Source organism: Protopterus annectens, chromosome 5.part0, assembly GCF_019279795.1.
Source record: "Protopterus annectens isolate FY-2018-M chromosome 5.part0, PAN1.0, whole genome shotgun sequence".
NCBI lineage: Eukaryota > Metazoa > Chordata > Ceratodontiformes > Protopteridae > Protopterus > Protopterus annectens.
The window spans coordinates 145,389,220-145,416,683 of NC_056735.1; the positions used below are offsets into that span (position 1 = coordinate 145,389,220).

Here is a 27,464-nt window from a genome sequence, read left to right on the forward strand (position 1 = left end):
GTATAAGAAATAGGAACGGAACACAACCAACAAACAACCTCTGCAGAAACTATTTTTAACCTGTAAAGCTAAATGAAAGAACCACTTTTCCAGCCACTCAAAACTTCCAAGGATTGCTGCACCCAGAGAGACAAGACAGTGACTTTCACTCTTCTATGGCTCAAAAGAAAACAGTGGGAACAAGCCACTTCTCTCGGCAGTCAGTTAATGCAAGCAATCTAAATGAATGCCCTGTGGAGGGCTTAGAGGAATTAATGCACAACAAAAATGCATCTTAAATACAGCCCCGCACATACATGGCACAACACAAACTATCTTGCCACTAGTTTTTAAAATAGGATTGGCAACTATAGGATTCACAAAAAAAAAAAAACTACTACAAAGAGGGGTTTCCTTTTGTTTTTATGAAGTAATCCAATGTTGTATTCTTGTAGCCAATTTGCAAGCTGATAGCCAACAAGCACTGTATCGGACAAAGTATGATAGATGGAAAGCACTCATTACTTTAAACTTTGACAACTTAAATCTCAAAGGATGATTGATTTATGTTTTTATTGCCTGATTTTGAGAATGTGTACATTTCAATCTGGTAGCTGTCTGCCTGCAAAATACCTACAGAAATGTGACAGTGGATTACTTTAAACAGAGATTTTCCTTTTGTTTTTACAAAATAAACCCGACATACAAGCATTTTATCATTAAAATATAACTCTACCACCTTTTAACTTCAAAGGACGGGATCTATATAAATATATATATATATCTATGAGTGAATCACAGAAATTGCGAACGCTCATATTGAACGTACAGGACTTTGAAGTGCTTTTTCTGAGAGTGCTGTACAGTGAAGAATGGGATATTTGACTTTCCTCACTGTAGTGCGATCTCGGCGTTGGAAAATATATATTTAGTGGGGGGGCAGCCCCCCACAATAGGAGGTTCGAGGTCCAGTACATTCGATAATATGAGCGTTCGCAATTTGTTCGCTCATATGATAAAGACCCGACTCAGACAATGCAATGATGTTATGCACTGTCATCATCATTAATGCTTTCAAATAAATGCTTAGAAATTTAATCAATTCTATGTGCAAACCCATGCAATACTCAAAGATGAGACCATCACTTGTAAATGTTTCTTTCATGTGAATCCACAAAAGAACTTACTAAAATATTACAATACAAGCTGTAAGATGTTCACCCCTCCTTTAAAACCCACCAAGGACACACATCTGAAAAAAATCTAATACCTCTATATGCTTTAAAAAACAAACAGTTACTGGACTCAGTTACTCCCAAACCAGACTGTCTATAGGGGAAACCACTCATCTCTTGTTTATGGGTCGCCCCTTACTGGTTTCTCAGAAAAAATTGTATCAACCTTCCAGTTATTTCGGACACCAAACATATTAAAAAATAAACGCATACGAATATATATTTTAACATGTGTGTACATAGTACACACATTACCACTGCCCCCTTAGGTTGTGAAAATGTTTCAGCAAGAGCTAAAAAGTCTCCTGCTTTACAAACACATGGATGAGACGGGCTCCCAAGCCGATACAAAGTTGGTTAATAAATGCAAAGTGCTGAACCCTTTTATGCTCTGTCAGCCTAACTATATCCAACAGCCATATACCTAGCAGAATACAAATACATTTGTAAATAATTTTCTGCAACAGACTATGCAACTAATGGCCTTTAAATAAACTTTTATGTCACTGGACTTTGCACCTGTACTTGTCTGGTCACAATTTAGAAAGGTTCATTAAGATCAGCACATCAACTCCTTATTGTCTATGTGGATTTCAGCTTTTAAAGATAGTACAGGTATTTTATAACTATAAACCTGAAGTACAAATTGGCTCAGGTAGAAGTACAATTCCACAGAAAAAGCAAATCATGACTGAAAAGCCCACCCAAGAAGATAAAGTCAAAAAAAGTGAACTCAAGAAAGCATAAGTTGCACACACAAGGTAGACCTTATAAAGGGCACGGGATATAAACTACTGGCTGTTCAACAACTTACCAACAAGGTAAAAGCCCTGGCAAAATACTCAAACACCGAAAACATTACTGAATAATGGTGGTAAAACACAAATGCAAGTCAGCACCTGGAAGAACTCTTGATGTCCTGGAAAATTTAGCAGTAATTAAACCTTTGTTGAGCAAGTGAGTAGCTTTGGTTTAAAGGCCATTTTCAGCCAAAACCTGTACTAGACACATCAATCTAGACTAAAATGATCAAAGGTTTTCTTATTACCCGATTGAATGTTTAGGTTAGTGAATACCTAAATGTTGAATCTGGTAATAGCAAAAGCAAAAAAAAACACGAATGGACGATTTAACAAGGAAAGATTTCCCTTGGCAGTTATGCGGATTTGGCCCCTTTCCCCACTGTGAGTGATCTCAGAGTTGGTATTTTAGTTGGGGGGTGAAAGGCAAAGCCCCCTCACTTCATTTTGGTTTAAATTTTTTTTTTGCAGCTGAGGGAATTCATTCCCTGCGTTAAATCGGCCATTCGCAGTTTTAATTTTTTGACATTATTTGATCGACATTTAGGTATTTGCGAACCTAAACGTTAATCGGGTAATATAGACACGATTAAAGCACAAATAAGGAAACCAGAAAACAATTCCACAAGATACATGCTATATATGAAAACTGAATAATGTTAACTTAAATCAGTAATACCCAGAGTTGCAACAATAACAAATACTGGGAGTGTGTCCTGGACAGAAATTATATAAAAAAAAAAAATAAAAAAAGTGTCAAATGGGTAATAGTAGGCGAAGATATGACAAGTGTAGGTGATAAGAGAAGTGGCTTAAGAGTTGCTATGAAAGGGAAAAACAGAAGCGTAAATATAGAGAAGTAAATGTTAAAAAGGAAAGGATTTTAGGATGAAGGAGTAATTCATAGGTTCATACTAGGCTATCTGCCCTAGGGCATTTATAAGCCTAGCCAGAGTGTGTTTGGCTTTCACCACCCATTTTAAATTAATTTTGCTATGCCTTTTTTTGAGGTTAGTATACTGTGCCTCTGTCTAACAGTGACACAGAAGTGATAGCCGGGGTAAACCTACGATCTCCCATCCACTCATCTAGATTCCTCTTGAAGAGAGTCAATGTGGGACTCTGCATAACCTGGACTGGGATTTTATTCCAGAGTGAAGGGAGCCTCTGGGTTATTAATCTGTCCCTCCAGCATGTCCTATTTATTTCAGTGCTGAGGTTCAAGTCTCTCGAGCGCGTAGCTCGATGGGATTTGGATTTTCTGAGGTGCAGCATGTCCATTAATTCCGGGTTGGACATGGCTTTATACGTCAGGCACAGATCGCCTCTGAGCAGGCGGTATGCCACTGAGTAGAGCTGGAGTTTCTTTAACCGGGCAGCATATGCCATCTGTTTGAGCCCTTTGATCCTCTTGGTGAGGTACTTTTGGGGTCTTTCCAGTTGCTGCAGGTGTCTGGTAAGGTACATCCCAAAAGGGGCATTGTACTCAATTATGGGCCTGATGAGGGATGAGTAGAGGCACGATGACCTCCCCTGATCTAGATGTGAATCCCTTCATGATTAGGTGGGCTATATAAAATGTTTTTCTAACCACTTTGGCCACGTGGTTGTCAAATGAGAGATTGCTATCAACTTGGGTCCCCAGGTCCCTAATGACTTCTTCTGTACTTAATGGATTACCACCTATGTGGTAATTTGTGGGCACTTTGTTTTTGCCAAAGGGGATGACTATACACTTTTTGGCGTTTAGCTTGAGGCCATGGCTCTGGCACCAGTTGTCTGTTTCTATGAGGCCCTTTTGGAGGATGCTTGTGTCGGCTGGAGAGTTGATTATGGTGCCCAGTTTGCAGTCATCTGCGAACTTGGTCAGCCATAGTCCTTCCGTGTTGGCCTGTACCGCCGAGAAATATATGCCGAACAAGAGAGGTCCCAGGACTGAGCCTTGTGGGACGCCACTTGTAACTGGTTTGGAGTCCGACATCGCTCCAGCAATTCTAACCATGTGGGTTCTTGTCCTTGAGCCAGTTTGCAACCCATCTAGTGACATAGGGGTTTATATTTAAGTTGGTGAGCTTATCTATAATGCCCGAGTGGGGTATTGTATCGAAGGCTTTTGCGAGGTCCAGGTAGGCTGTGTGGACCACCTTCCCCTCATCAATGGCCTTGGTGACTGTTTCAAAGAAATCGACCAGGTTTAAGAGGCAGGATCTGCCCTTAAAGCCAAACTGGGTAGGATCCAGTGACTGTAGGTCCCCAATATCTTTATTTATGAGGTCCATGATGATCCTTTCCATAGCTTTGCAGACCAAGCTAGTCAGGCTTATGGGGCGATAGTTTCCAGGATCCGTTGAGACACCACCTTTGTGGAGAGGGACCACTGTTGCTGTACACCACTCTTTGGGTACATATCCTGTAGTAAGGCTAAGATTGAACAGTAGTTTTATGTTTGGGTTTAGCTCTTCTTGGAGTTCATGTAGGACGCAGCCCAGGACACCATCTGGTCCCATTGATACTGTGTTTTTTGCTTTGGAGAGGGCGGCTCTTACCTGAGCATCTGAGATGTCAGGGGGGCAGCACTCTGTTGGGATAGATATTTGCCCTTTTGGTGGGGGGGGGGAGAAGTTTGCACTGAACCTGTCAGCTAGGATGTTGGCAATGTCTGTGGGCTCGGTGTATTTTTTGTCATTTTGGACTAATTCTGAGCATATCTGGGAATTCCTACCCAGGTTCCTAACATAACTAAAGAAAGCCTTGTGATTATCCTTAGTGTCCTGTGCAATTTTTCTCTCAAAGCTGGCCTTAGACGATTTTATGAGTGCCCGTAGTTTTTTGCTAATACTGATCAGAGATGCCTTCCCTTTTTGGGATTTTGCTCTATCATGTAGTAGCTTCCTCCTTCTATTGTATAGTTTGTTTATGGCTGGGGTCCACCAGACAGGACGTCTGCCTTTGGAGGATTGGGTCTTGGTTTTATTTGGGATTGCATGATCCATGCATTCCTGAAGGTGTTCACAGAATGCATTTATAAAGGATTCCGCGGTCTGGGCCGTATTTTCCACAGGCCCGGGGGCATTGAAGGATTTCGCCTCGGTTTTGAGACATGTGAAATTTGCTTTAGAGAAGTTTTTCACTGTGGTTTTCTGGGCAGGGGGTGGGGTCGGGATGTGAATATCCAGTGAGAGTTTATGGTCTGATCTTACCAGTGAGGGATACACTTCTGGTCTGGAGCATAGTGTCCCCATGTTGGTGATGATCAGGTCCAGTATGTTTTCCCCTCTTGTGGGAGTGGTAACAAGTTGTTCCATAGCATTTGAGTTTATAAATTCTAGGAACCTTTGGGCTAGGGTGTTGGAGCTAGAGTAATGCTCCCAGTCTATGTTTGGGTAGTTGAAGTCGCCCAATATAATGGTGTTTGGAGAGACCTTCATATTTTCCAGTATTCTCAGGAAGGCCGAGTGGGGTTCCTGTGTTTGGGAGGGTGGTCTGTAGCAGGCTATAAACTGGAAGGCAGTTTTACCCACAGTTAGTTGCACATGGATAGTCTCTGATGCTTCGTGCTGTGCCACCAACCTGGAGGTGTAGGTATCTTTGACGAATATTGATACTCCCCTCCTTTTGTGGTTCGGTCCAAGTTTTGGGGCCGAAAAGCATGGTATGAGGTATAACCTGGTAGTGCTGGGGTGCTCTCGTGAGCCTTGAACCAGGTTTCTGTTACTGCACAGATATTGATGTTCTCCATGCTAAGGAGAGTTTCGAGTGCATGCATCTTGAGGTTTAGACTTCTGGCGTTGAGTAGCATTACTCAGTTTCTTATCCCTTGTGATACCTATGGAGGTGGGTTTGTCTTTTGAGCCTTGCCTAAAAAAGGCACTATGGGGGTAGCAAGAGCCTTTGCCAATATCCGAAAGCCCAGGGGTAACAGGTGCAAGCCGTCCCTAGCGAAGCATCGTGGCTTGTCGAGCATGTCATCCCAGGCTGACAGGCATTGGATCCCCTTTGAATGACACCAACACTTAAGCCAATTGTTGAAATTGATCATCTTGTCTTCATATTGTGGCATCATTCTTGGTGAGGGTAAGATGCTACTCAAGGTCAGGGTCATACCGGCCTGGGCTACATGCTCAGAGAGCTCCTCTATGTCTCTTTTCATGTAGTCCAGGGAGGTACGTCTCAGGTCATTCACACCAGCATGGACAATGACCGAGTCATATTTGTACTTGCCTTGGAGTGACCCGAGTGCTTGTGTTATGTGGCGGATCCTAGCGCCCGACAGGCAGCTCACCGTGACCTTCTCCTTGTTCAGCCTGGTGAGCGGGACGTCAGTGTGCCTGACGATAGAGTCACCTATTACAAGTGTATCAGGTGTGTTGTTTAGCCTTAAGGGCTGTGACTGTTCGGCACACTGGCTTTGTGAGCTATGTGTTGCACGTGTTTTGTTTTGGGGTAGCAGTTGCTTGTCTGCTTTGGAGGTCTCTGCTGCTTAGGCAGATTTTTATTTAGAGCCTCCGAGTATGTTTTTGTGTGTTTATGTGTTTGGTTTGTTGTCGTGGTAGGTCTATGTGAGACTGGAATTGTAGTGAGTGTGGTTTCCTTCTCCTCCTGACTGGTTACGCCAGTACGGAGTTGAGAGAGCTTAGCCTCCAGTTTGGCTATATGGTTGCATCTCTCACATGTGTTGGAATTTGTTGGGAGGAGGAGAGGGTTGTCTGTGTACATGAGGCAGTTGTAACATTGCCTCAAGATTCCCAGATTCACCAGCTGGACCGGAGAGGAGATTGACAACTGACCTTTGGACATGCTAGAATAGTATTGGGAATTCCTTTATAATTGAAAACAAGGGCCAATGAGGAACAAGGTACTCAAGGGGAGTTTGTGAGGGTGTAGTGCTTTTATTTTTTTTTAGAGCTGACTTATATAATTGTTTTAGTGAGCAAGTGCCAGGTAACTTAAATGCAAAAACGACAAACAGTAACTTTCTTTCAAGTGAAACAAGGAAATAAGTACAGTAAGCAATGCAGATATCATTATTTGTTTTTATCCTGTATTACCTTGTAGTCAAGCATAAAAGCGCTGACACCACAAGAGCCATTTTTTTTTCCACATTGTAAAAGCTAACAACCTTTTTTATCATCGCCTAAAAAAGTTTGGCTTTTAATGTACCAAAACAAAAAGCATGTGAAGACATTATTTAGAGAAGCATGTCAGACAGTCTTATTCATAACTGGAATGGCAGAAAAACATTCTTTCTGCCTCCCTGTAAACATCTGCATTTTCAAAGTATTTAAGCTATCCATTCCTACAACACTTTCAAGAAATGTTACAAGATAACTGTCAAACATATTTAGATTGTCGAACGAATAATAAAAAAGTCAAACGGAGTGAATGCTCTACAACGAACAGCAAAAAGGAATCAAATAAGAAACAATAAATGTTCGTAGAGCAAAACAATGGAGAGAGTACCAATAATCCCAATATATACGTTGATCAAAACAGCAATAAATCCAAGGACTTCTACGGAATAAAAACCAGGTTTATTCAGATAAGACGTGGTAAGCGCTTTCGCTAAAATAGCTTCTTCAGACCAAATTACAATTCATTCAAAGAAGCAAATAGTTTATATACAAAAAAAGGCGCCAAAAGTGACATGGTTTAAAGAGATATTCCTTGAAAACAACTCATAAAAAACATTAAAAAATACATACATAAATGTGCAAAAATACAAAACTAGACTAAATAAAAAACAATTCATTTAAAAATCTTAAGTCTTCTGGATTTTAACAGTGGACGTAAGGGAACCTTGCCATTAATGCCAGGTGGTACATCTGCTCTAAATTTAATTTATCCAGTTTATCTCACGGATCTCTGTGCAATTCTCAACATCACCCCTCCTGTGTGTTCTAGAAATTTGTTCAAGTATCCTGAACCTAAATTCATGGTTGGGGCCACATTCTATGGTATGCTTGGCAAGTGCATTGGAGGGATGTCCTTTCCTAATGTGATAGGCATGTTCACGTATCCTATCTCTCAATACCCGGTTAGTTTTGCCTACATAGTAGGCTGGGCATGTGGTACAGGATGCTAAATATACCACGTCCTTTGACAAGCAGCTACCTTTGACACGTATGATATAACTGCCATTCCCATAAGGATACCTGAACACTGGATCACTAAGGATGTAGGTGCAAAAATTGCACCTATGGCAAGGTACCATGTATGGTCCCTCTATATGTGATCTAATGGTGCTTGTTTTGGGATAACATAACAACTGTTTGATGTTCTTTTTGTTGCGATAAACAAACTTTGGTCGGTCTCCAGTGAGTCCTCTGACAGTAGGGTCTACTGACAAAACATGCCAATGTTTGGTAAATACATCTTTAATTGTACCTATATCCCTGGTGTAATAAATGGGAAAGATGACTTCATTCCCAGATGTAATGTGATCTAGGGGTGATGGTGCATTGCCATCATCTGAATAAAACCTAGAAGCACCTTCAGAGAAATATGGCATTGCTCGATTACCTCTAAGGGTGGTAATGGCTTCCATCCCTTTACTGACATCCAGGTCACTATAACCACGTTCTCTGAATCTCTTATCTAAGTCCTCTAACCCTGGAATAAAGTGGGAATCGTGCGGTGTATATCTACGACAGTCGCATTGACTGTCCACGGACTATGTTACAATAGACATAGCCCGGGTGCATACTAGTGCGGTGTAACAAGGTGTTCCTATGACTTGATTTACGGTACAACCCTGTGTTGACCATCCCTCCTGGTAGCTTCTCAACATATATATCTAGGAAAGGAATACTTGTACTTGACCATTCCATGGTAAAGTTGAGAAACCATAAAGAATTATTAATTTGTCTGAAAAATTCACTCAGTTGTAAAGGTGTACCTCTCCAAACCAAAAACAGGTAGTCAACAAAACGCCTGTAAAAAGGTACACATAACTTATATAGTGCATTCTCAAAAAGATGTTGATGTTCCCATTCAGCCATTACTAGGTTGGCGTAGCTATTGGCACAAGACGTGCCCATAGCTACGCCATCCCGTTGTAGAAACAGTTGTTCCTGAAAACAGAAAATGTTGGATGCAAGGACTGTGCCCAACAATGAAAGTATTAGATCTACAAAAAGAACATCAAACAATTGTTATGTTATCCCAAAACAAGCACCATTAGATCACATATAGAGGGACCATACATGGTACCTTGCCATAGGTGCAATTTTTGTTGTGAGGGTTGTACCGTAAATCAAGTCATAGGAACACCTTGTTACACCGCACTAGTATGCACCCGGGCTATGTCTATTGTAACATAGTCCGTGGACAGTCAATGCGACTGTCTAGATATACACCGCACGATTCCCACTTTATTCCAGGGTTAGAGGACTTAGATAAGAGATTCAGAGAACGTGGTTATAGTGACCTGGATGTCAGTAAAGGGATGGAAGCCATTACCACCCTTAGAGGTAATCGAGCAATGCCATATTTCTCTGAAGGTGCTTCTAGGTTTTATTCAGATGATGGCAATGCACCATCACCCATAGATCACATTACATCTGGGAATTAAGTCATCTTTCCCATTTATTACACCAGGGATATAGGTACAATTAAAGATGTATTTACCAAACATTGGCATGTTTTGTCAGTAGACCCTACTGTCAGAGGACTCACTGGAGACCAACGAAAGTTTGTTTATCGCAACAAAAAGAACATCAAACAGTTGTTATGTTATCCCAAAACAAGCACCATTAGATCACATATAGAGGGACCATACATGGTACCTTGCCATAGGTGCAATTTTTGCACCTACATCCTTAGTGATCCAGTGTTCAGGTATCCTTATGGGAATGGCAGTTATATCATACGTGTCAAAGGTAGCTGCTTGTCAAAGGACGTGGTATATTTAGCATCCTGTACCACATGCCCAGCCTACTATGTAGGCAAAACTAACCGGGTATTGAGAGATAGGATACGTGAACATGCCTATCACATTAGGAAAGGACACCCCTCCAATGCACTTGCCAAGCATACCATAGAATGTGGCCCCAACCATGAATTTAGGTTCAGGATACTTGAACAAATTTCTAGAACACACAGGAGGGGTGATGTTGAGAATTGCACAGAGATCCGTGAGATAAACTGGATAAATTAAATTTAGAGCAGATGTACCACCTGGCATTAATGGCAAGGTTCCCTTACGTCCACTGTTAAAATCCAGAAGACTTAAGATTTTTAAATGAATTGTTTTTTATTTAGTCTAGTTTTGTATTTTTGCACATTTATGTATGTATTTTTTAATGTTTTTTATGAGTTGTTTTCAAGGAATATCTCTTTAAACCATGTCACTTTTGGCGCCTTTTTTGTATATAAACTATTTGCTTCTTTGAATGAATTGTAATTTGGTCTGAAGAAGCTATTTTAGCGAAAGCGCTTACCACGTCTTATCTGAATAAACCTGGTTTTTATTCCGTAGAAGTCCTTGGATTTATTGCTGTTTTGATCAACGTATATATTGGGATTATTGGTACTCTCTCCATTGTTTTGCTCTACGAACATTTATTGTTTCTTATTTGATATTTAGATTGTCGACAATGGCTCAAACATCAAAGAGTAGATGCAACTTGAACTGTAATGAAAATAAATGTTAAATGTCTTTCAATACTACGCAACATAAGAAAATAACATTATTATTTATGCCAAAAGTTACAGCATTATAATTTCATGTTTTTTAATAGCTTGCGTGTGTGCTTTATTCTCTGGATAACTGGCAGTTATGCTTTTACTTCAAACTCACTGACTTGTAAATGCTGCAGTCTGTCATTCAGACCAGAGTTTGAACCTACCTACAGAAGTTGATAGCTCTACATTGCTTCAAGATATTCTTAAGAAAATACACAAGGTTGGTCATACTTACACAGAATATTCACAAGCAACTAGCCTTTAGGGCAAACAAGACAGCATAATGTTTATTTTCTGTCGCTTTATTCTACTTGTACTCATATTGTTCTTTCAAAAAAAATTATAAGAATACAAAACAATGCATGTCAAGTATATATCTAGTTTGTAAGCAAAAAAGTCAAATGCATATGCTTATTCTGAACTGTAGGGGGGACAGACCACCCAACTGGTCTTACAACTACTAATGGTGCACAGCAGTATGAAAGTACATCTCCAAAACCATCAGAGACAGTCTAGCAAACTTCTCAGAAATGGAAGTCTGCCTTAGGAGAACACACATAACTGGTTACATAATTAAAACCACTGTTAAGCCAGAAGACAAGCCTTAAAACAACTCTTTAGTGTTTTCCTTTCTAAAGAAGTCTATTGCCATTGATGATAGCATGAAATAAATTACACAAAAGATGCATCATCTTAAATATTTGAAATAAAACCGTATTAACCAATTACAATTAAAAAAAAAACACATCCAATGTTAAATGCCACTCTAACACTTTAGCCAACCTGCAGTCCTATAGAAAATATTTAATGGTGCCATTTAAACCTGGTGGTTTGTCTGCCTCTAATCTTACTTGCCATTCAGTTTCCCTTTGCTCCTCCTGGTTTTTATAATTTCCTTCCCTTAAAATCATAAAGGTATGTGCTCTACCACTGCAGAGAGAAACTTCTTGTAATTACTCCACTCAACAATATGTTTTACAGTGCATTATTTTCATTCTTTGTTTTCATATCATAAAGATGTTCCTTTATCCTGGTGCCCAACTTCCTAGTGCTCATTCCTATATAGTAACTTTCACAACTTAACACAAAGCTGAGTATACTATCCCTTTAATCTGGCAAGTATATCTTCCAAGTATTCCTATAGTGTTCTGTAAATGCTCCAACATCACGTACGGCCCTTCATATATAAACCTACAAGCAGCACAACTATTGCACTTAAAAATGCCTTTATTTTTGTTGGTATGTAGAGCCCCAACTTTAGTGTGGTCATGTTGTAACATTTGTTTAATGTTACTGTTCTTTTTATAAACAAAGAAAGGCTGTTTACCTAGAATGTCAAATAGGTCTCTGTTCCCCATTAATAATATTTCTGATTTCAGTACTATCTACAGACATTTCTATGGCATATCTAGCCCTAGCTGTTTCCTCTGTAGAATTTCCTTAATCTTTCTGCTGAAATCCTTTAAGATGGGTTCAAATTGTTCAGCTCTCTTGGAAAGGATTTCCTGGGTTCAAATTGTTCAGCTCTCTTGGAAAGGATTTCCTGGGCATTTTTATTTAACATGTCTACTCTACAGCCTCTTTCTTTAAACAAGACAGTAATAAAGTTTACCTCTTCTAAAAATAGATTAGGCTATTCTAAACTGGCCTCTCGGTATGTTGTTTTTTAATAAAGTTACAATGATGTCTTCACCATTGAAGTACATTGTTGGAAAAGGTACTCTTACGGTGGATTTTCCTTGTACATTTATTGTAAAGTGAGTCTTCTTCACCTCCTAATACAAAATTTTAAGAAACTGGAACTATTATTAATAATGGCTAAGATGTGATTGGTGAGGAGTTCTAGTGGATCTTTGCTTATAATAAATAAATAAATAAATAAATAAATAAATAAATGCATACATAGACAAACCACTGAAACTGTTTTTAGCAAAATCTAGTTTACTCAAAATTTCTTTCCTACCAGCCTACTACTAAGCTGGCACAGGCTGGGGCTACTGAAGACCCCATAACTACCCTTCTTACTTCTTTAAAGTATCAATGATTAAACAGAAAAATTATTTTCTAGTACAACTTCTTAAGATACAATACATATACATACAAGTATAATGCAACAAGAGAAGTAGCTATATCTGTATACTTATTTAGATATAACCTAAGACATTCAATACCTTCTTGTTGGGGTATTGATGTAAACAGAGACACCACATAACAATCGCCTTCTTCATATCTATACACATCCTGAAAGGACTTCACGCTGTTCAAACAAATCACAAGAATCTCGAATGTAAGATGGTAAAGCCTGAACTATAGGATTTAATATAGCTGGTGACATCTGATGCACACAGGTCTACAAAATTTTATTACACTGTGCATTACTGCATACGAGTCTTAAGTTGCTGAAGTACAGATGCAAATTTAGTAAGGATTTCTTTACCAGTAGTATAAGTGGATATAAAGAAAGAGTGTACACACCTCTATTAAAATATCAGGTTTTTGTGATATAAAAAAATGAGACCACAATAAATCATTTCAAAAATTTCCCACCTTTAATGTGACCTATAACCTGTACAATTCAATTGAAAAAAACAAATATGTTAGGGGAAAAAACATAAAAAATAAAAAAGTACAATACTCTGGCTGCATAAGTGTGCACACCCTTAAACTAATACTTTGTTGAAACACCTTTTGGTTTAATTACAACATTCAGTCTTCTTGGGCAAGAGTCTATCGGCATGGCACATCTTGACTTGGTAATATTCGCCCACTCTTCCTTGCAAAAGCAGTCCAAATCTGCCAGATTGCGAGGGCATCGCTTGTGCACAGTCCTCTTCAGGTCATCCCACAGATTTTCTATTGGATTTAGGTCTGGGCTCTAGCTGGGCCATTCCAAAACTTTAATTTTCTTCTGGTGAAACCATTCTTTTGTTGATTTGGATGTATGCTCGGGGGTCACCGTCGTACTGAAAGGTGAAATTCCTCTTCATCTTCAGCTTTCTAGAAGATGCATGAAGGTTTTGGGCCAAAAGTGAATGGTATTTGGAACTGTTCATAATTCCCTACACCTTGACTAAAGCCCCAGTTCCAGCTGAAAAAAGCAAACCCAAAGCATGGTACTGCCACCACCATGCTTCACAATCGGGTTGGTGTTCTTTTGACGATGCAAAGTGTTTTTGTGCCAAACGTACCTTTTGGAATTGTAGCCAAAAAGTTCAACCTTGATCTCATCAGACCATAACACATTTTCTCACATGCTTTTAGGAGACTTTATGTATTGTTTTGCAAATTTTAGCTGGGTCTGGATGTTTTTCTGTGTAAGAAAAGGGGTCTTGCAACCCTACCCCACAGTCCAGACATACAGAGAATACAGGAGATTGTTGTCACATGTAGTACACAACCAGTACTTGCCAGAAATTCCTGCAGCTCCATCAGTGTTGCTGTAGGTCTCTTGGCAGCCTCCCTGACCAGTTTTGTCTGGTCATCAATTTTGATTGATAGACTTCTTTGAAGCGGTCACCAAAGCCGTAGATGAGGGTAAGGTGGTTCACACAGCCTATCTAGATCTCGCCAAGGCTTTCAACACCATCCCCCACTCTGGAATTATAGATAAACTCAACTAAACTGGGTATAAATCCCTATGTCACAAGATGGGTTGCCAACTGGCTCAGTGACAGAGTCTGCTACTTTCACAGTGTGGGTTCTAAGTCCAACTTCAGACCAGTGACAAGTGGAGTACCACAGGGTTCAGTCCTAGGTCCTCTCCTGTTTAGTATCTACTTATCTGAAGTACAGGCTAAAACAGAAGGTCTTTGGCTAACAAAGTTCGCAGATGACTGAAAACTAGGAGCCATAATCAAAACTCCTAACGATGTGGACATCCTACAAAAGGGGTTCACTGAGACAGATGCCTGGTGTCAAAGCCATGGCCTCAAGCTCAGTGCCAAAAAGTGCATTGTCATCCCTTTTGGTAAAAACTCTGTACCCATGAACTACCACACAGGCGGTAGTCTACTTAACACCGAAAGTGTGATAAGAGACCTTGGGACACAGGTGGACAGTAGTCTCTCCTTTGATAATCACATTGCCATAGTAGTCAGGAAATCCTTCTACGTGGCACACATCACAAAAGGTTTTTCATCTAGGGGGGAAAAAAAAAAAAAAAAAAAAAAAAAAGAGGTCATTGTTCCCCTCTACTCATTAGACCTATTAGAGTACAACGCCTCCCTTTGGTATGTACCTCACAAGACATCTACAACTGGAAAGGTCACAGAAATACCTCACAAAGAGGATTATCAGCCTCAAACAGATGCCCTACGCAGACCATCTCAAAAACATTCAGCTTTACTCTGTCGCATATCGCCTACTCAGAGGTGATCTCTGCCCAACATACAAAGCTATGTCAAACCCAGAGCTGTTAAATCCCAATCCCTCCGAGCTACACGCTCTAGGGACCTAAACCTTGTCACCACAATAAACAGAACATGCTGGAGGGATAGCTTCCTGTCCCAGAGACTTCCCATACTCTGGAACAAACTACCTATCTATATCAAACAAAGTTCCTCATTAGCACTCTTCAAGAAAAGTCTTGATGTTTGGATGGGAGATAGAAAATTCACCCTGGGGGTCACTTCTGTGGCTCTGCTTGACAGGGGCACAGGAAAATAATTTTCTTGGGTGGTAAAAGCCAGGGTACCATTTGGCTAGGCTTATATAGGCCCTAGGGCCAGTAGCCTAGTACCTACCTATGGAGGGTCGTCCAATTCTTTACAACGTCACTATTGTCCCATATTTTCTCCACTTTTTGATGACTGTCTTCACCGTGTTCCATGGTATATCCAATGCTGTGGATTTTTTTTTTTGTACCCTTAAACAATGAGGTCCCTTTGTTTTGTAAGCTCTCTGTGAACCACGGCTTTTGCTGTAGCAGGCAACTAAGTAATGTCAGGAAAATCCTACTAGGACAGCTGAACTTTATTTCGGGTTAATCAGTCTCTAATTGATGGCAGATGTGTACCCAAAAAGACAATGCTGTAATAAAAATCAAAAGGTGCTTCAACAAAAGTATTAGTTTAAGGGTGTGCACACACAACAAAGTATTCGTTTAAGGGTGTGCACACTTATACAACCAGCGTATTGTACATTTCTTATTTTTTTTTTTATATTTTTTCCCCCAGCAGATGTTTCAATTGAATTGTACAGACTATAGGTCACATTAAAGGTGGGCAAAGTTTTGAAATTACTTATTGTGGTCTCATTTTTATATCACAAAAACCTGACATTTTAACATGGGTTTTATATCCACTGTATATGATTTTTACTTGTTAAAGCCTAATCTGTAACAGACTATGCTGTGAAGTACTGCCACTCCATTGTAAAGCTGGCGGGTAATATTGCAATATTCCATGCAGGCACAACTAGCATATTCTAATACTGCAAGGGGTCTACGTTTAACAGTAGAGTGACATTAGCATCAAACAGCTAAACATTGAACCCTATCCATCAAACGTTCATTCAGCAAACGTTTATTTTTTGACTGGGAAAGTAACTAGTTAGCTAACACCTTCCCATCTCTTATACTGCAGAATTTCAAACCTACACAGGTGGTGTTTTTTGTTGGCATAGCTGTAGAACTGTACCTCCCTGGTCGCTCTGCCCAGACGTGGGCATGGCTTGTGTGACTGACATACCAAATGGCTGTGATGTTGTATGCAAATGATGTATGACTGACTGCCATGCAGACTTCACAGTGACATCATGTCATGCATACATTGGTAGCAGATTGACAGATACTGAAATCACCATTGTACAGATAAGATCTGTCTTCGGCAGAACCTATTACTTTGCCTTGCTCAACATTCTACATAGCCAACAGGCCTAGCCTTGTAAAATGTGGACCAAGGCAAAGTAACAACATCTACCTACTGCAGAACCCAGATAGGCGTTTCTTAATGAACATGTTATTAAACAGTAAACTATTAAATAATATTATGATACACTGGAGACAGCTGAGAGCTATGCATGCTACTTAACAGCCTTCTGTCTTAATGCATAAATCTGTTTTAATAAAACGATTCATTGCCAACATTATACATTGCATCCTTCATTAGTAGTAGTTCCAGTGCTATTTCTTTACCATTATTAAATTGCAGTGCTTGCTCGATACAATGTGATGAATACCTGATGAATATTCACGAGGCCAGTGAAGACATCACCATAAATATTCATTCATAATTCGAACACATCACTGAGTGTTGATGGGTGGGCGGGGTTTAAATGGGACTTGCTACTGCATATCTGGGGAGGTAGTGTTCGACAACACCACTTTACCCGCCTAAAAAGACCCAACTATATATACAAACTCAGACAACGCTACAGTGGGGAAAAAGGCAGATGGGGAAGTGCTATCCAACGAGTTACTTTCCCGTTTGCTGAAATGAACATTCGATGGATAGGGTTCGATGTTTAGCCATTCAATGCCTAAACATACACCCTACTGCAAGTAGGATTACAACACAACTGTAAAACATCTGCCCACATACAAATGCTACCTTGGGAAAAAATCTGTGCAACGCTGCTGGCTACTACAGTACTTTAACATATTAGTCATAAGGCATGAATACCATTTAGGATTGCGAGTAATCTCTTCACAAATGATAGTGACATCCAAGTTTACACCATAAAAGCAGCCTCTCTCGTATTTCTGGACTACAAGACATCTTACGAAAATCACATTGCCGTGTCTGTTCAGCGCAATAAGTGAACTAATTGTCTGCAAAGGACAACACTGCAGGTTCACAACATGTCTAAATGTATTTGGGGGTGTTACAGCACTAGGAAAGTGAGTAATCGGCTTTCATCCTTCCTATAAAAAACAGTTTATATTACAATGTTTCATCTACAAGTGTTCTAGCAAATACATACAAAAAGTTAACAGCAGCAACAATTTAGCCAAAAAGAAAAATCTACAACTACCTGAATATTTTTTGTAGGCATTACAAATATTGCAAAACAGAGTTAATGCGTTAGTCGATGATTAATTTTTCATCAGTGTCAAACTTGTGCAGATAAGTCTGCGTCACCTTGCCTCCTGTAAAAATACACAATGTTTCTCACTCCACTTTCACACTTGGTGGATGCTCTGCACTGCTGGTCTGAACAAACTAACTGGGAAAGCAATACAACAGAAAAGCAATAACCCACACAAAAGTTAAATCACCCTATCTCAAAGCCTTTATGGTAAATCACATATCTTGTACTCCCAGACATGTAAACATATTTACATTAATGAGCCCTGGAAGGTCCGTATGTGCATATGACTTTAAAGAAATAAAAATACTGAAAAAAATGTCAGTGGCTCACTACTAAACTTGTTTTCCTTGCTTTTGTTATAACTATGTGACTGAAAAGGTCACCATTGGCTAAGATCATTTAACTGACAAAATGAAAAATAAAACACAAAAAATGATCACTACCTAGTAGCAGACTTATGATACATAGTAATCACTTACAATTAAAATGTTAGGTGTAACAGGAAATGCTGCAACATTCAAGTTTGCTGAATGAAATAAGAAAAATTATATCTATACAAGTTAGTGTGCGTCTACGCATTACACACAGATGTGTATGCATGTATGTATACAAATTTAATCACAGGCACACACCTTTCCCTTTTTGCCTTTAAAGTTATGATGAATATGGACAGATTAGCATTTGTATTTTTCCATATTCCTGTCAAAGGAATAGTGCCAGTTGCATTGAGCGAGTGCCCCAATACACATTCATCAAAAGGCATTCCTTTGGTCACGGTTTGTCCTTAGCCTGAGGTGAAGTGACCATGCAGGTGATATTAAGTCTGCAAGAGCAGGTCATTGGGTGGCTTGACTCCACAAAAAAATGTGCCATTTTCAAACAGTACAGTGAGTTTGCTTCTGGTTAGTTTACTTATAGATAAAATTACTTTCAAGGGACTGCTACAACCTCATGCCATGCTCTACACTTGGTGTCATTCCGCTTATAAAACAGGTCTCCCAAAGTGAAAATGAAAATACTGGTTTCAGAAAAACTAAAGTCTGCAGACAACTATCTACATCCAAAAAAAAATCTATCTCATGAAAAGGTAAACAGCAATCATGAACTACTTATATACAAGTGTTAAAACAGCAGACAGAAACTAAGTAATGGCCCACAGATTAAAATTAACAAAGAAATTGTATATTTAAATAGTACATTCATAATTTGTTGACTACACTCACTTTCCAAAAAACTAAGCAAATAATGGCACAATATGTCAAAAATGATTCCTGCTTTTCAAGTACTAATTTTTTTTCTAACAATTCAAGGCTCTTATAAATTTTGTTTACCAAGAAAAAAAAAGTGAGTCTCATAGATGGTGCAGATGCTTAATAAAAGAATAGGTGCAGATAAAAAAAGAAAACTAATACAGTGAATCATCCAAGTACTTCAAAGGTCAGCTATGCAGTTTCATAAACTACACATCAACTACACAGAATCACACGATGGTAGTCTATTACTATCAATGTTTCATTTCATGAGAGTGGCTGAACTGCATCTGGCAATAAGTGCATACAGGAGTATTAATTTAGATTTTTTTTTTGTATAACTGCAACTAACCTGATCAGAATACATGTGTGATTAACTCTGCAAGTACAGCAGATGAGGTAATGCACATCTGTCACCCAAACAGCACACAGTTCAGTGCACAGTCAACTAACCTAACAGGCACTGTGAAACAGCCCCCTGCAACTACTAGTGTTTCAATTAGTACACTATCACTTTACTAAGTTTCAGTGAATTGCACCTCATATATAAAAAAAAATACAGAACACCAAGTGTTAAATATCGGATTCTAAAAACATTTTTATTCACAACTGAGATTATCAGTAATCTCCAAGGCAAAGCCTGCGGCAGTATTACCAGTCAAACAAGAAACACCACAACATCACAGCTAATCTCCACCCTACTCTATGCATCCCCCATACTTACCAACCTTAAACAGACAGACCTACACAAGCTGGATGCTTGTTGCAACAAAATTGCTAAATTTATCACTGGAACCTCCTACCGCAGCCGTCATAGTATCTCCCAAGAACTAAACTGGCTAGAACTCCCACGACTCCTTCACTTTAATCAACTCACCCTCACTCATAAACTTATTAACCACCCCCTTAACATCCTTATCCTTCAAACCCTTCTCCAACCCCATCACCCCACTAGGCCCCTAAGATCAAGAAAAATCAACTCACTGTTATCAAATCCAAAAACTCAGCAGGAGAAGCCATATTTTCATGTACCATACCTAAACTTTGGAACAATCTTCCACCCTCTACCTTCCAGCAGCCTTTTCAAGACTCCGCTCAAATTCCACTTACATTTGCACTGGCTTTGTCCTTGTTCTAATCCAGACTAACACCCCCACCCTTACTTCCTCCCACCTAGACTCAACCCCACCTAGACTCAACCCAGCTATACTACCGCCACTACTAACCAGTCAGAAATAGCTAGTTGTCTTTACATACTTTAACATCTTGTCTGACAACTTTGTTATTATTATAAATGACAAGAAACTATCTTAACTTGCAACCTTTACTGTATACACTGTTGATAATCACTATCTTGTTATTGTATTAAAGCCAACAACCTGTAATGTTGTTTACTATTGCTGCAACTTTGTATCTCTATTTATCATGTACATGATGTTGAGCTTTTCTCCCCGGGCATCCGCTGAAAAAGGACGTGCATCCAGTCGGAATTTCCCAGTAAACAGATATAAATAAATAAATTCATCCCACTGATTATGTCACTGCATTTAAGGTAACTGACACATCCCAACTACATTTCTTAGAATTCAACAAAACCTTCTCCATTCTCAATACTATGTCATGCAATGAAGATCAAAATTCAAGCCTTGGCTGTGGGTTACCTTTGAAATCCATTCCCTTATGTCATGACAGACTATACCACAAAATTACCAAACAACATACAAAATCAAGCCTTCCATTAAGAAGGAAACAAGCAAACCTCCCACCATTAAACAGTTATGACATATCACTACCAAGCGGCTTACCTGGAGAAGTGTGGGTACACCAAGTTCCTGCCTGTCCATGGTACACAGTTTCACAATATGGCCAATTTTTTTCACTAGTTCTTCCCTGCCACCATTCAGTTCTTGCATATGTGATGATTTTCTATAATGTTCCCTTCTTTCATCAGTTCACCCCCTATATATACCACCTTAGTCTGGAAATCTCAAACACTTTAAACCCTCTCTTCTTTCTGCCCACTTCTCTCCATTTAAATATGGAGTAGATTTTTATTCATCCAATCTAGTAGCAATATCAACATAGCAAAGCTCTGGAAATAATTTCATAAAGGGAGTCAATGGAATTCATGTAATAACTACAAACCAATTGCTCTTCTCCCAAGCCCTTGAGAAATATATCCACAGACAGCTTGCACAGCACCACCTTCCCATTGACAAGGTCCTCAAGTGGATTTCATCTTTGTCATAACACAACAGCTTTTCTAGCCTTCACCAACAATCTCTAATCCAAGCTTGAATGAAGTGAATAAGAAGATGCATATTTCTAGAACTACCCAAGAGCTTTAACACTTACTTTAGCCTCAGTCTCATTTTGCAACACAGAACTTTGTACTAACCTTAAAAAAAAAGGGCTGAATAGACAACTCTGAACATTACCACCAAAAACTAAAGCAATGTTCCTTCCAATAGTCATAACAATCCCATGTCCCTGTTCCAAATATTGCCCATTGACGAACAATCCTAGAGCAATCACTCTAGAGCAAAAAAAAAAAAAAAAAAAAAAACTTCAACCAGAACATCAAATCTGTTGCATTCAATATTAAATAAGGAATAAGGCTTCTTGAACTGACCATGTAACTCAAAACATAAGTCTGTGGTTGGCAAAAGACTATTTACTCACCAACTAAACTACTGTATGCTTCAACAATCCTTACACCTCAACTCTAGCCAATTTATTAAAGCAGAGCAGGAACAAACAACACCCCAAAGAATGCATCAAAGTGCCTACAAGGACTCATCCTTACCTTTCAAAGCTGTGCATGGACAAGAACGCAAACAGTTGCCCATTATAATGCAATTAGGAATGGTTCACGCAGTCTTCCACTATTCAAATAATATCTTCCCATACTTGCATTATTTATCCCTTATCATCATAAGTGGTTCATTCCTCTCTACTAATCATCTACACCTCTGCCAACTTCCATTTCACTCTGTGACACACATCTCATAAACACAGTATTTCATATTGTCTGCTGTTGTGCTAAAAGCATAGAACAGCTATAGTCTCTCTCTTAGCTTCCTGCGCCTCTACATTTGCATCTGCACTCAAAAATAATCTAATACAACCACATGAGTATTTCAGATAACACCAAGCAATGCAGACTCAAGTTCAAGTTAGATCATCTAAATACATAGCCTAATCTTTACCTAATACACCCACCTTTATAATCTCTCTAATCACTTTTCTCTTTACAAAGCAACTGTCAAAAGGTCCTCCTTTTAAAACCAATATGCATTTAACTACATACACATTTGAAGTCTTTAAATACAATGTATAACTGCTTTTTGCACTAATACATAAATGTGCACTAAATATTACTCATAACCTACGCATGATGAAAACTGCGGATATGACACTACTGCAGTCCTTGCAGAGTAAAAGTCTCAACAATTTTCTTCCAGTATACAAAGCCATCTCCACTAAAGTCAAATCCAGGGCATCAAATATAAACACTACATGTCAAAATCCATCAGGCACTTTGCATGCATTTAACTACCACAAGCAGCACTTGAGCAAAGTGTCATTATGAGCACAAACCTGTGAGGACAAGAGAATTGTCAATTCATCCAGAAGACCATTATTAACACTCTGGTCTATACAGGTATAAACTTTTGTCACAAAAGGAGATGAAGCATCATTCACGGTCCATACCAACCAAAGAAATGTACTGGGATAAAAGTCACACCTACCAATATAAACGCTCTGAAATACCATGCACACAATGCGTGCACTAAAATCATACATTTATTTTAACACAACTGACTTATTCTTGACACTACAATGCAATGCTTCTTTTTTTCCTGAAATAAGCCAGCATAAAGACAAAAACGGTAAAATGTATTTAACCAGGAAATAAATCGCTGAACATATGTCAACATTAGAAAAAAAACAAACACTGAAAGTGAATTAAAACAAGCTCTGATTTGCAGCAAAAGCTTCAGTCACTGATACATTTGGCACCGACATGCCTGCACTGTTCGAAACAGGTAGCTAAAGTTATCGTAGTACCAGATGTTGCAACTATGTTGCCAGAGAAATCTGCAATTCACTCTTCAAAGGAATACGATCCTACGACTCTCCTGCCCCATGACAGAAGTCAAGGATTCCAGCACTGACAGTTATGAGGCCCGAGCTGACAGGATTTTTCAGTGCAATAAACCATACTAGAAGAAAGCATGTCGAGATACAGAAATTACACTGATCACCAAGTGAAAAATAAAGGGCAAGAAATGTACATTAGAGTGCCAAAACTATACAGCACTATTGAAAAGTGCAGACATACATCGTATCAGGCCATTGTCACTCTCCCCTCAAATCTTAGCGTCCAACCTATCCTACCGACCTGTCTACTGCTGCTGCTGCCGGCTTGGTGGCCTGTGGTGGCGCACACTCACAGTCCTGGTTCTCGTCGGAATTCATACGAGAGTCGCTGCTCACTCTGGGAAGGTGGAAGTGCCAGGCTCTGTCCAGGGTCTAGTCCACTCACTTATCTCCTCCTTCCAACTATTGGCTCTACGGATTTTCTTTTCAGGGAAAGGGGCTAGGACAACGGCTTTGACGATTCTGGGGAAAAGGGGGGCAATGTCTATAAATATATCTTCTCTTATTAACAGCACCGCGGCATTGCTTGACTAGGGCCTATCTGTTTCTGTAGTCTAAGCAACCTTAACTCCGCCATCTTGATACAATACGGATATTGGGACCCGGGTGAAGTATCCCAGCATGCACCGAAACAAGCAACCTCTCGTTATCCATAAGCAACCGCACTTGAGAGACTCCAGCTCTACAGCTCTTTGCCTTCGCCCCGCCCATTTAATGACCCACCTACGAGTGCACTTGTGACCAGTGTGACAGGTTCAGTAACTGAGATAATAAGTGGGAAATTAAGATTTGACTGATTCTGTCAGCTGTGAGGGACTAGAAGATGCGGTATTGCTGTTGTCAAACAAGAAATTAAGATTTCGCTAAGCATTTTATTTTAAGTAGTTGATTATAAAATCTGTTTATTTTTTTCAACTTGCTCTATGGTTCTTTTTACTGGTTTGCCTGTGTGCAAAACGTATGCTGTTTATAACTTTTTTGTACGAGTTTTGAAGACATTTATAGTTTAAAGGCATCAGTACTAGTACTAGTTAGTGAAGGCTTTGATATACTTGCCCATATCAGCAAACAAGTGACTCATTTTCATTTTTCGAAAATAAATATTCCTGAATTGTTTAAACAAAATTGTCAGAAATGAAAGGGGTATGAAAATGTTGGTCGCACGCCTCGTAAAGCCGATTGCTTTTGTAATTTTTTAGATAAAGCGTAACCAGTCCGTACATCTCATGTATTTGTTAGTATTAGGAATGTTCGCGCCTCTGTAGAGAGATTGCACCTCTAAGATACTGTTCGAGAGGGCCTGGAAGAGTGGATGGGGCACTGTAAATTCTTACCGGGACGTTGCGCCCACAACCCCGGGACCTCCTAGACATGGGGCAGTCATTACTATATCCAGTCTTGGGTACTGACTAGCATTTCAATGGTATTATATTGGGATGAAATGGCTAGGCTTAAAATGACATCCGGGTTGATAACCTAGTAATGTCCTATGTTGACTCAAGTCCATGTTCCCCACAGGCGCACAATCAGTGATTCTTAACAAATGTACATAGTAAATAATAGTGACTCACAATTTATAATTAAAAACAACACATTTAATCATCGTGTGAGCCTTCTACTTAAAGTTGTTATAAAACTATCTGTAAGTGATCCACATTTTGCTAATTTATAACACATTATGAGAAGTACTGTTCCGCAATTTGGAGGTGGAATGTTGAGAGCTATGGTTAATAACATATTCATTATGTATTTTTATTGTAATTGTTCCTTGCATAGCCCCCATTTTTTGCTGAAGAATTTGGGACAATTTGTAAATATCTCCCTAATGCAATTTAAAAAAGTACGTAGAACAACAAGGTTTGCATCAATGTACATTTTTTGAACAATAAGAGGTATAAACCTCCACTGTGTGCCATTATTGCTTGACTGTAATCCTCAGTGATTTATCTGAAAAAACAAAAATGTCATGAGGAATGCACAGAAATACAAGGCAAAATCCGGGTTAGTTGAGAATTATTTTCCTTGTGTTTTAGTTCCACAAAAAACAATAGTATAGACATGCATTTACCTTTTCATAAAGGCAAAATATTCCACATCTCATTTGTAATCAGCACAGTTTTTTTTTAAGTTGGAAATGTGGAAATGCCTGATCTTTGCAGCCAGGCAACATTTTCCGAGGTGGAGTGCATTTGCACCAAGCTATAGTGGGGGTTGGGCAGCAGTGGAGAAAGGTAGGACGTTATTTAGGTTAAAAGACTACTTTGTGCAGAAAAAATAAATAAAAATATTACTCATCAAATCCTTTTTTTATATAGGCTCAGGGTATCCTGTCAACTGCCACCACCTCTTTCAGTTCAAAAGCTACTGTCCTACCTTTTTTCAACAGTCATGCCTAATTGTCGCAGATCTTCTTTCACATAATCTATAATCTATCAGGTGGATGTCTTTATTTTGTCTTGCCTTCACTTCCTGTCTTTCTCAAATCTGCCTTGTCAAATCAATCACTTTTTTGTACATGTAACATAACCACTATAATCTTTTCTCACTGACCTTTTCTGCAACTGGGGCTACTTCGTCTTCAGCTCTGATGTCCACATTTCTCCTTCTTCTTTTTCAAAGTGTGCATCTGTTACCCATCTCAGCAATTTATCTCCACCATCTCAAGTCTCCTTAGCTTCTCTGCCTAGGTTTCTTTGCTGTACAGAATCCTGATCTAACCACTGTTTTGTAAACTTTACTTTTTAGCTTTGACATTCTTCTGTCTTACAATCTGTCTCTGATTCTAGATTTGACCTCTTCATTTAGACTTCACTTCCACTCAACCATGACTCCCAAATATTTGCTGTTAACTTGTTCCACTATGTTCCCTTCTATCTCACTTTTCAGTTTCTTACATTTGCTACCATAACCACTGTCTTATCTGTGCTGTTTCAACCACGTGCCCTTACTTTTGTGTTCTTTTTTCCCTAACATTTGCTGAAGCTCCTTTTAAGAGTTTGCTTGTAATCAATGCCACATCATCTGCATACAACCACTTTGTTGATCTGTCTCCTCTAATCTGTTTGTTGATATAGTCCATTAAAATTATGAAAAGCAGTGGGCTAAGAAATGAACCCTGATGCACTCTCTCTCCCACTGGAATTCCCTCTGTGAGTTCAACCCCAGTATGTGCTTGTATCACTGAGTGTTTGTACATAGCTTGCACTAATTCTGCTAATGTTTTCAGTATTTCATCTGGGAAGGGAATAAAGAAAAAAGAGTACAGACACCAATCAGTGTAAGTAGAAGCACAGGCATTGACAAACATCTTAAGAGTGGATAACCTCAACTTTAGATTAGTTAAGGCCTGTGTTTGCAGCTGCCAATTTGGGACAATTGTTCCTATTTGGAGAATTACGCTTCATTATTTGAAGATGTACATAGTTTTATTTGTTTGTTTTAAATTAACAGGTTCGGGGGGTGTTTGGATTTTGCTTGTGGGTTTTCATTAAAACAGCATTAAAACAAAATGTTTTGTAAAATATGACATAGGTTCCAATGTTGATGATAAGAAACAAACTTTATAAAGGATCAACGTACCAAACAACAGTGGGTGCATGTATCAAAATAGCTGGAAATAGACATTTTAAAAAGCCGTCATATATATAATAGGTGGGAATAATTAATTATTATCAAAATGATCACACTTTACATATTATCTTGGCAACTGAATGGTATCATGGGTATAGATAAAAAGGAAATAATATTTAATTATATTAAGAAATGCAGAGTGCAAATATCACTTCCACAGGAGACACATGTGGAAAGAACTGAGTATGTGAATTTGATAAATAATGGCATTCAGGATGGATATTCAGCAGAATATCAGGGACAAAGGAAAAGAGTACTTATAGTAATTGCTGGAGGAACTCCACTAGTGATACAATAGGGAAAATAATAATGGCAGATTGATAGTAGTAAGGGGATAACGACAAGGGGTGAGTATTATGCTAGCATGTATTTATATTCCATCTAAAGCTGCTGTTACAGAGCTTTAAAACTGTGAAAAATAATAGCTTCCAACAGGGAAAATTACTTATAAGTGGGTACTGGAATTTGATTTGCAACAGTGAGGATGTATCGGTGGGGCGAAAAATTAGATAAATACAACAAAACAGGATAGATTTTGAAAACACTTAAATATTTGGTATGGAAGACATGAATTCAGTAGTAGGAAGTCAGAGAGAATTTGCATATTATTCCCTAAGGTATTATAACTGTGCTAGACTAGACAGAAATTATATTTCACAGGAATGTGTGTGTTTAATTGAAAACTTTGGCACTCA

General features: G+C 39.0%; 1 protein-coding gene across 1 annotated transcript in view; it reads right to left on the bottom strand.

Annotated features, from left to right (window-relative positions):
* UBE3A (ubiquitin protein ligase E3A) overlaps positions 1–23,829 on the bottom strand; it is a 1,356,883-nt gene extending 1,333,054 nt beyond the window's left edge. The window contains exon 1 of the mRNA XM_044071814.1: positions 23,381–23,829. Within this exon, the coding sequence (XP_043927749.1) occupies positions 23,381–23,457 (77 nt within the window). The 5' untranslated portion in view covers positions 23,458–23,829. The remainder of the gene's footprint in view (positions 1–23,380) is intronic.
* Positions 23,830–27,464: the final 3,635 nt, after the last annotated feature.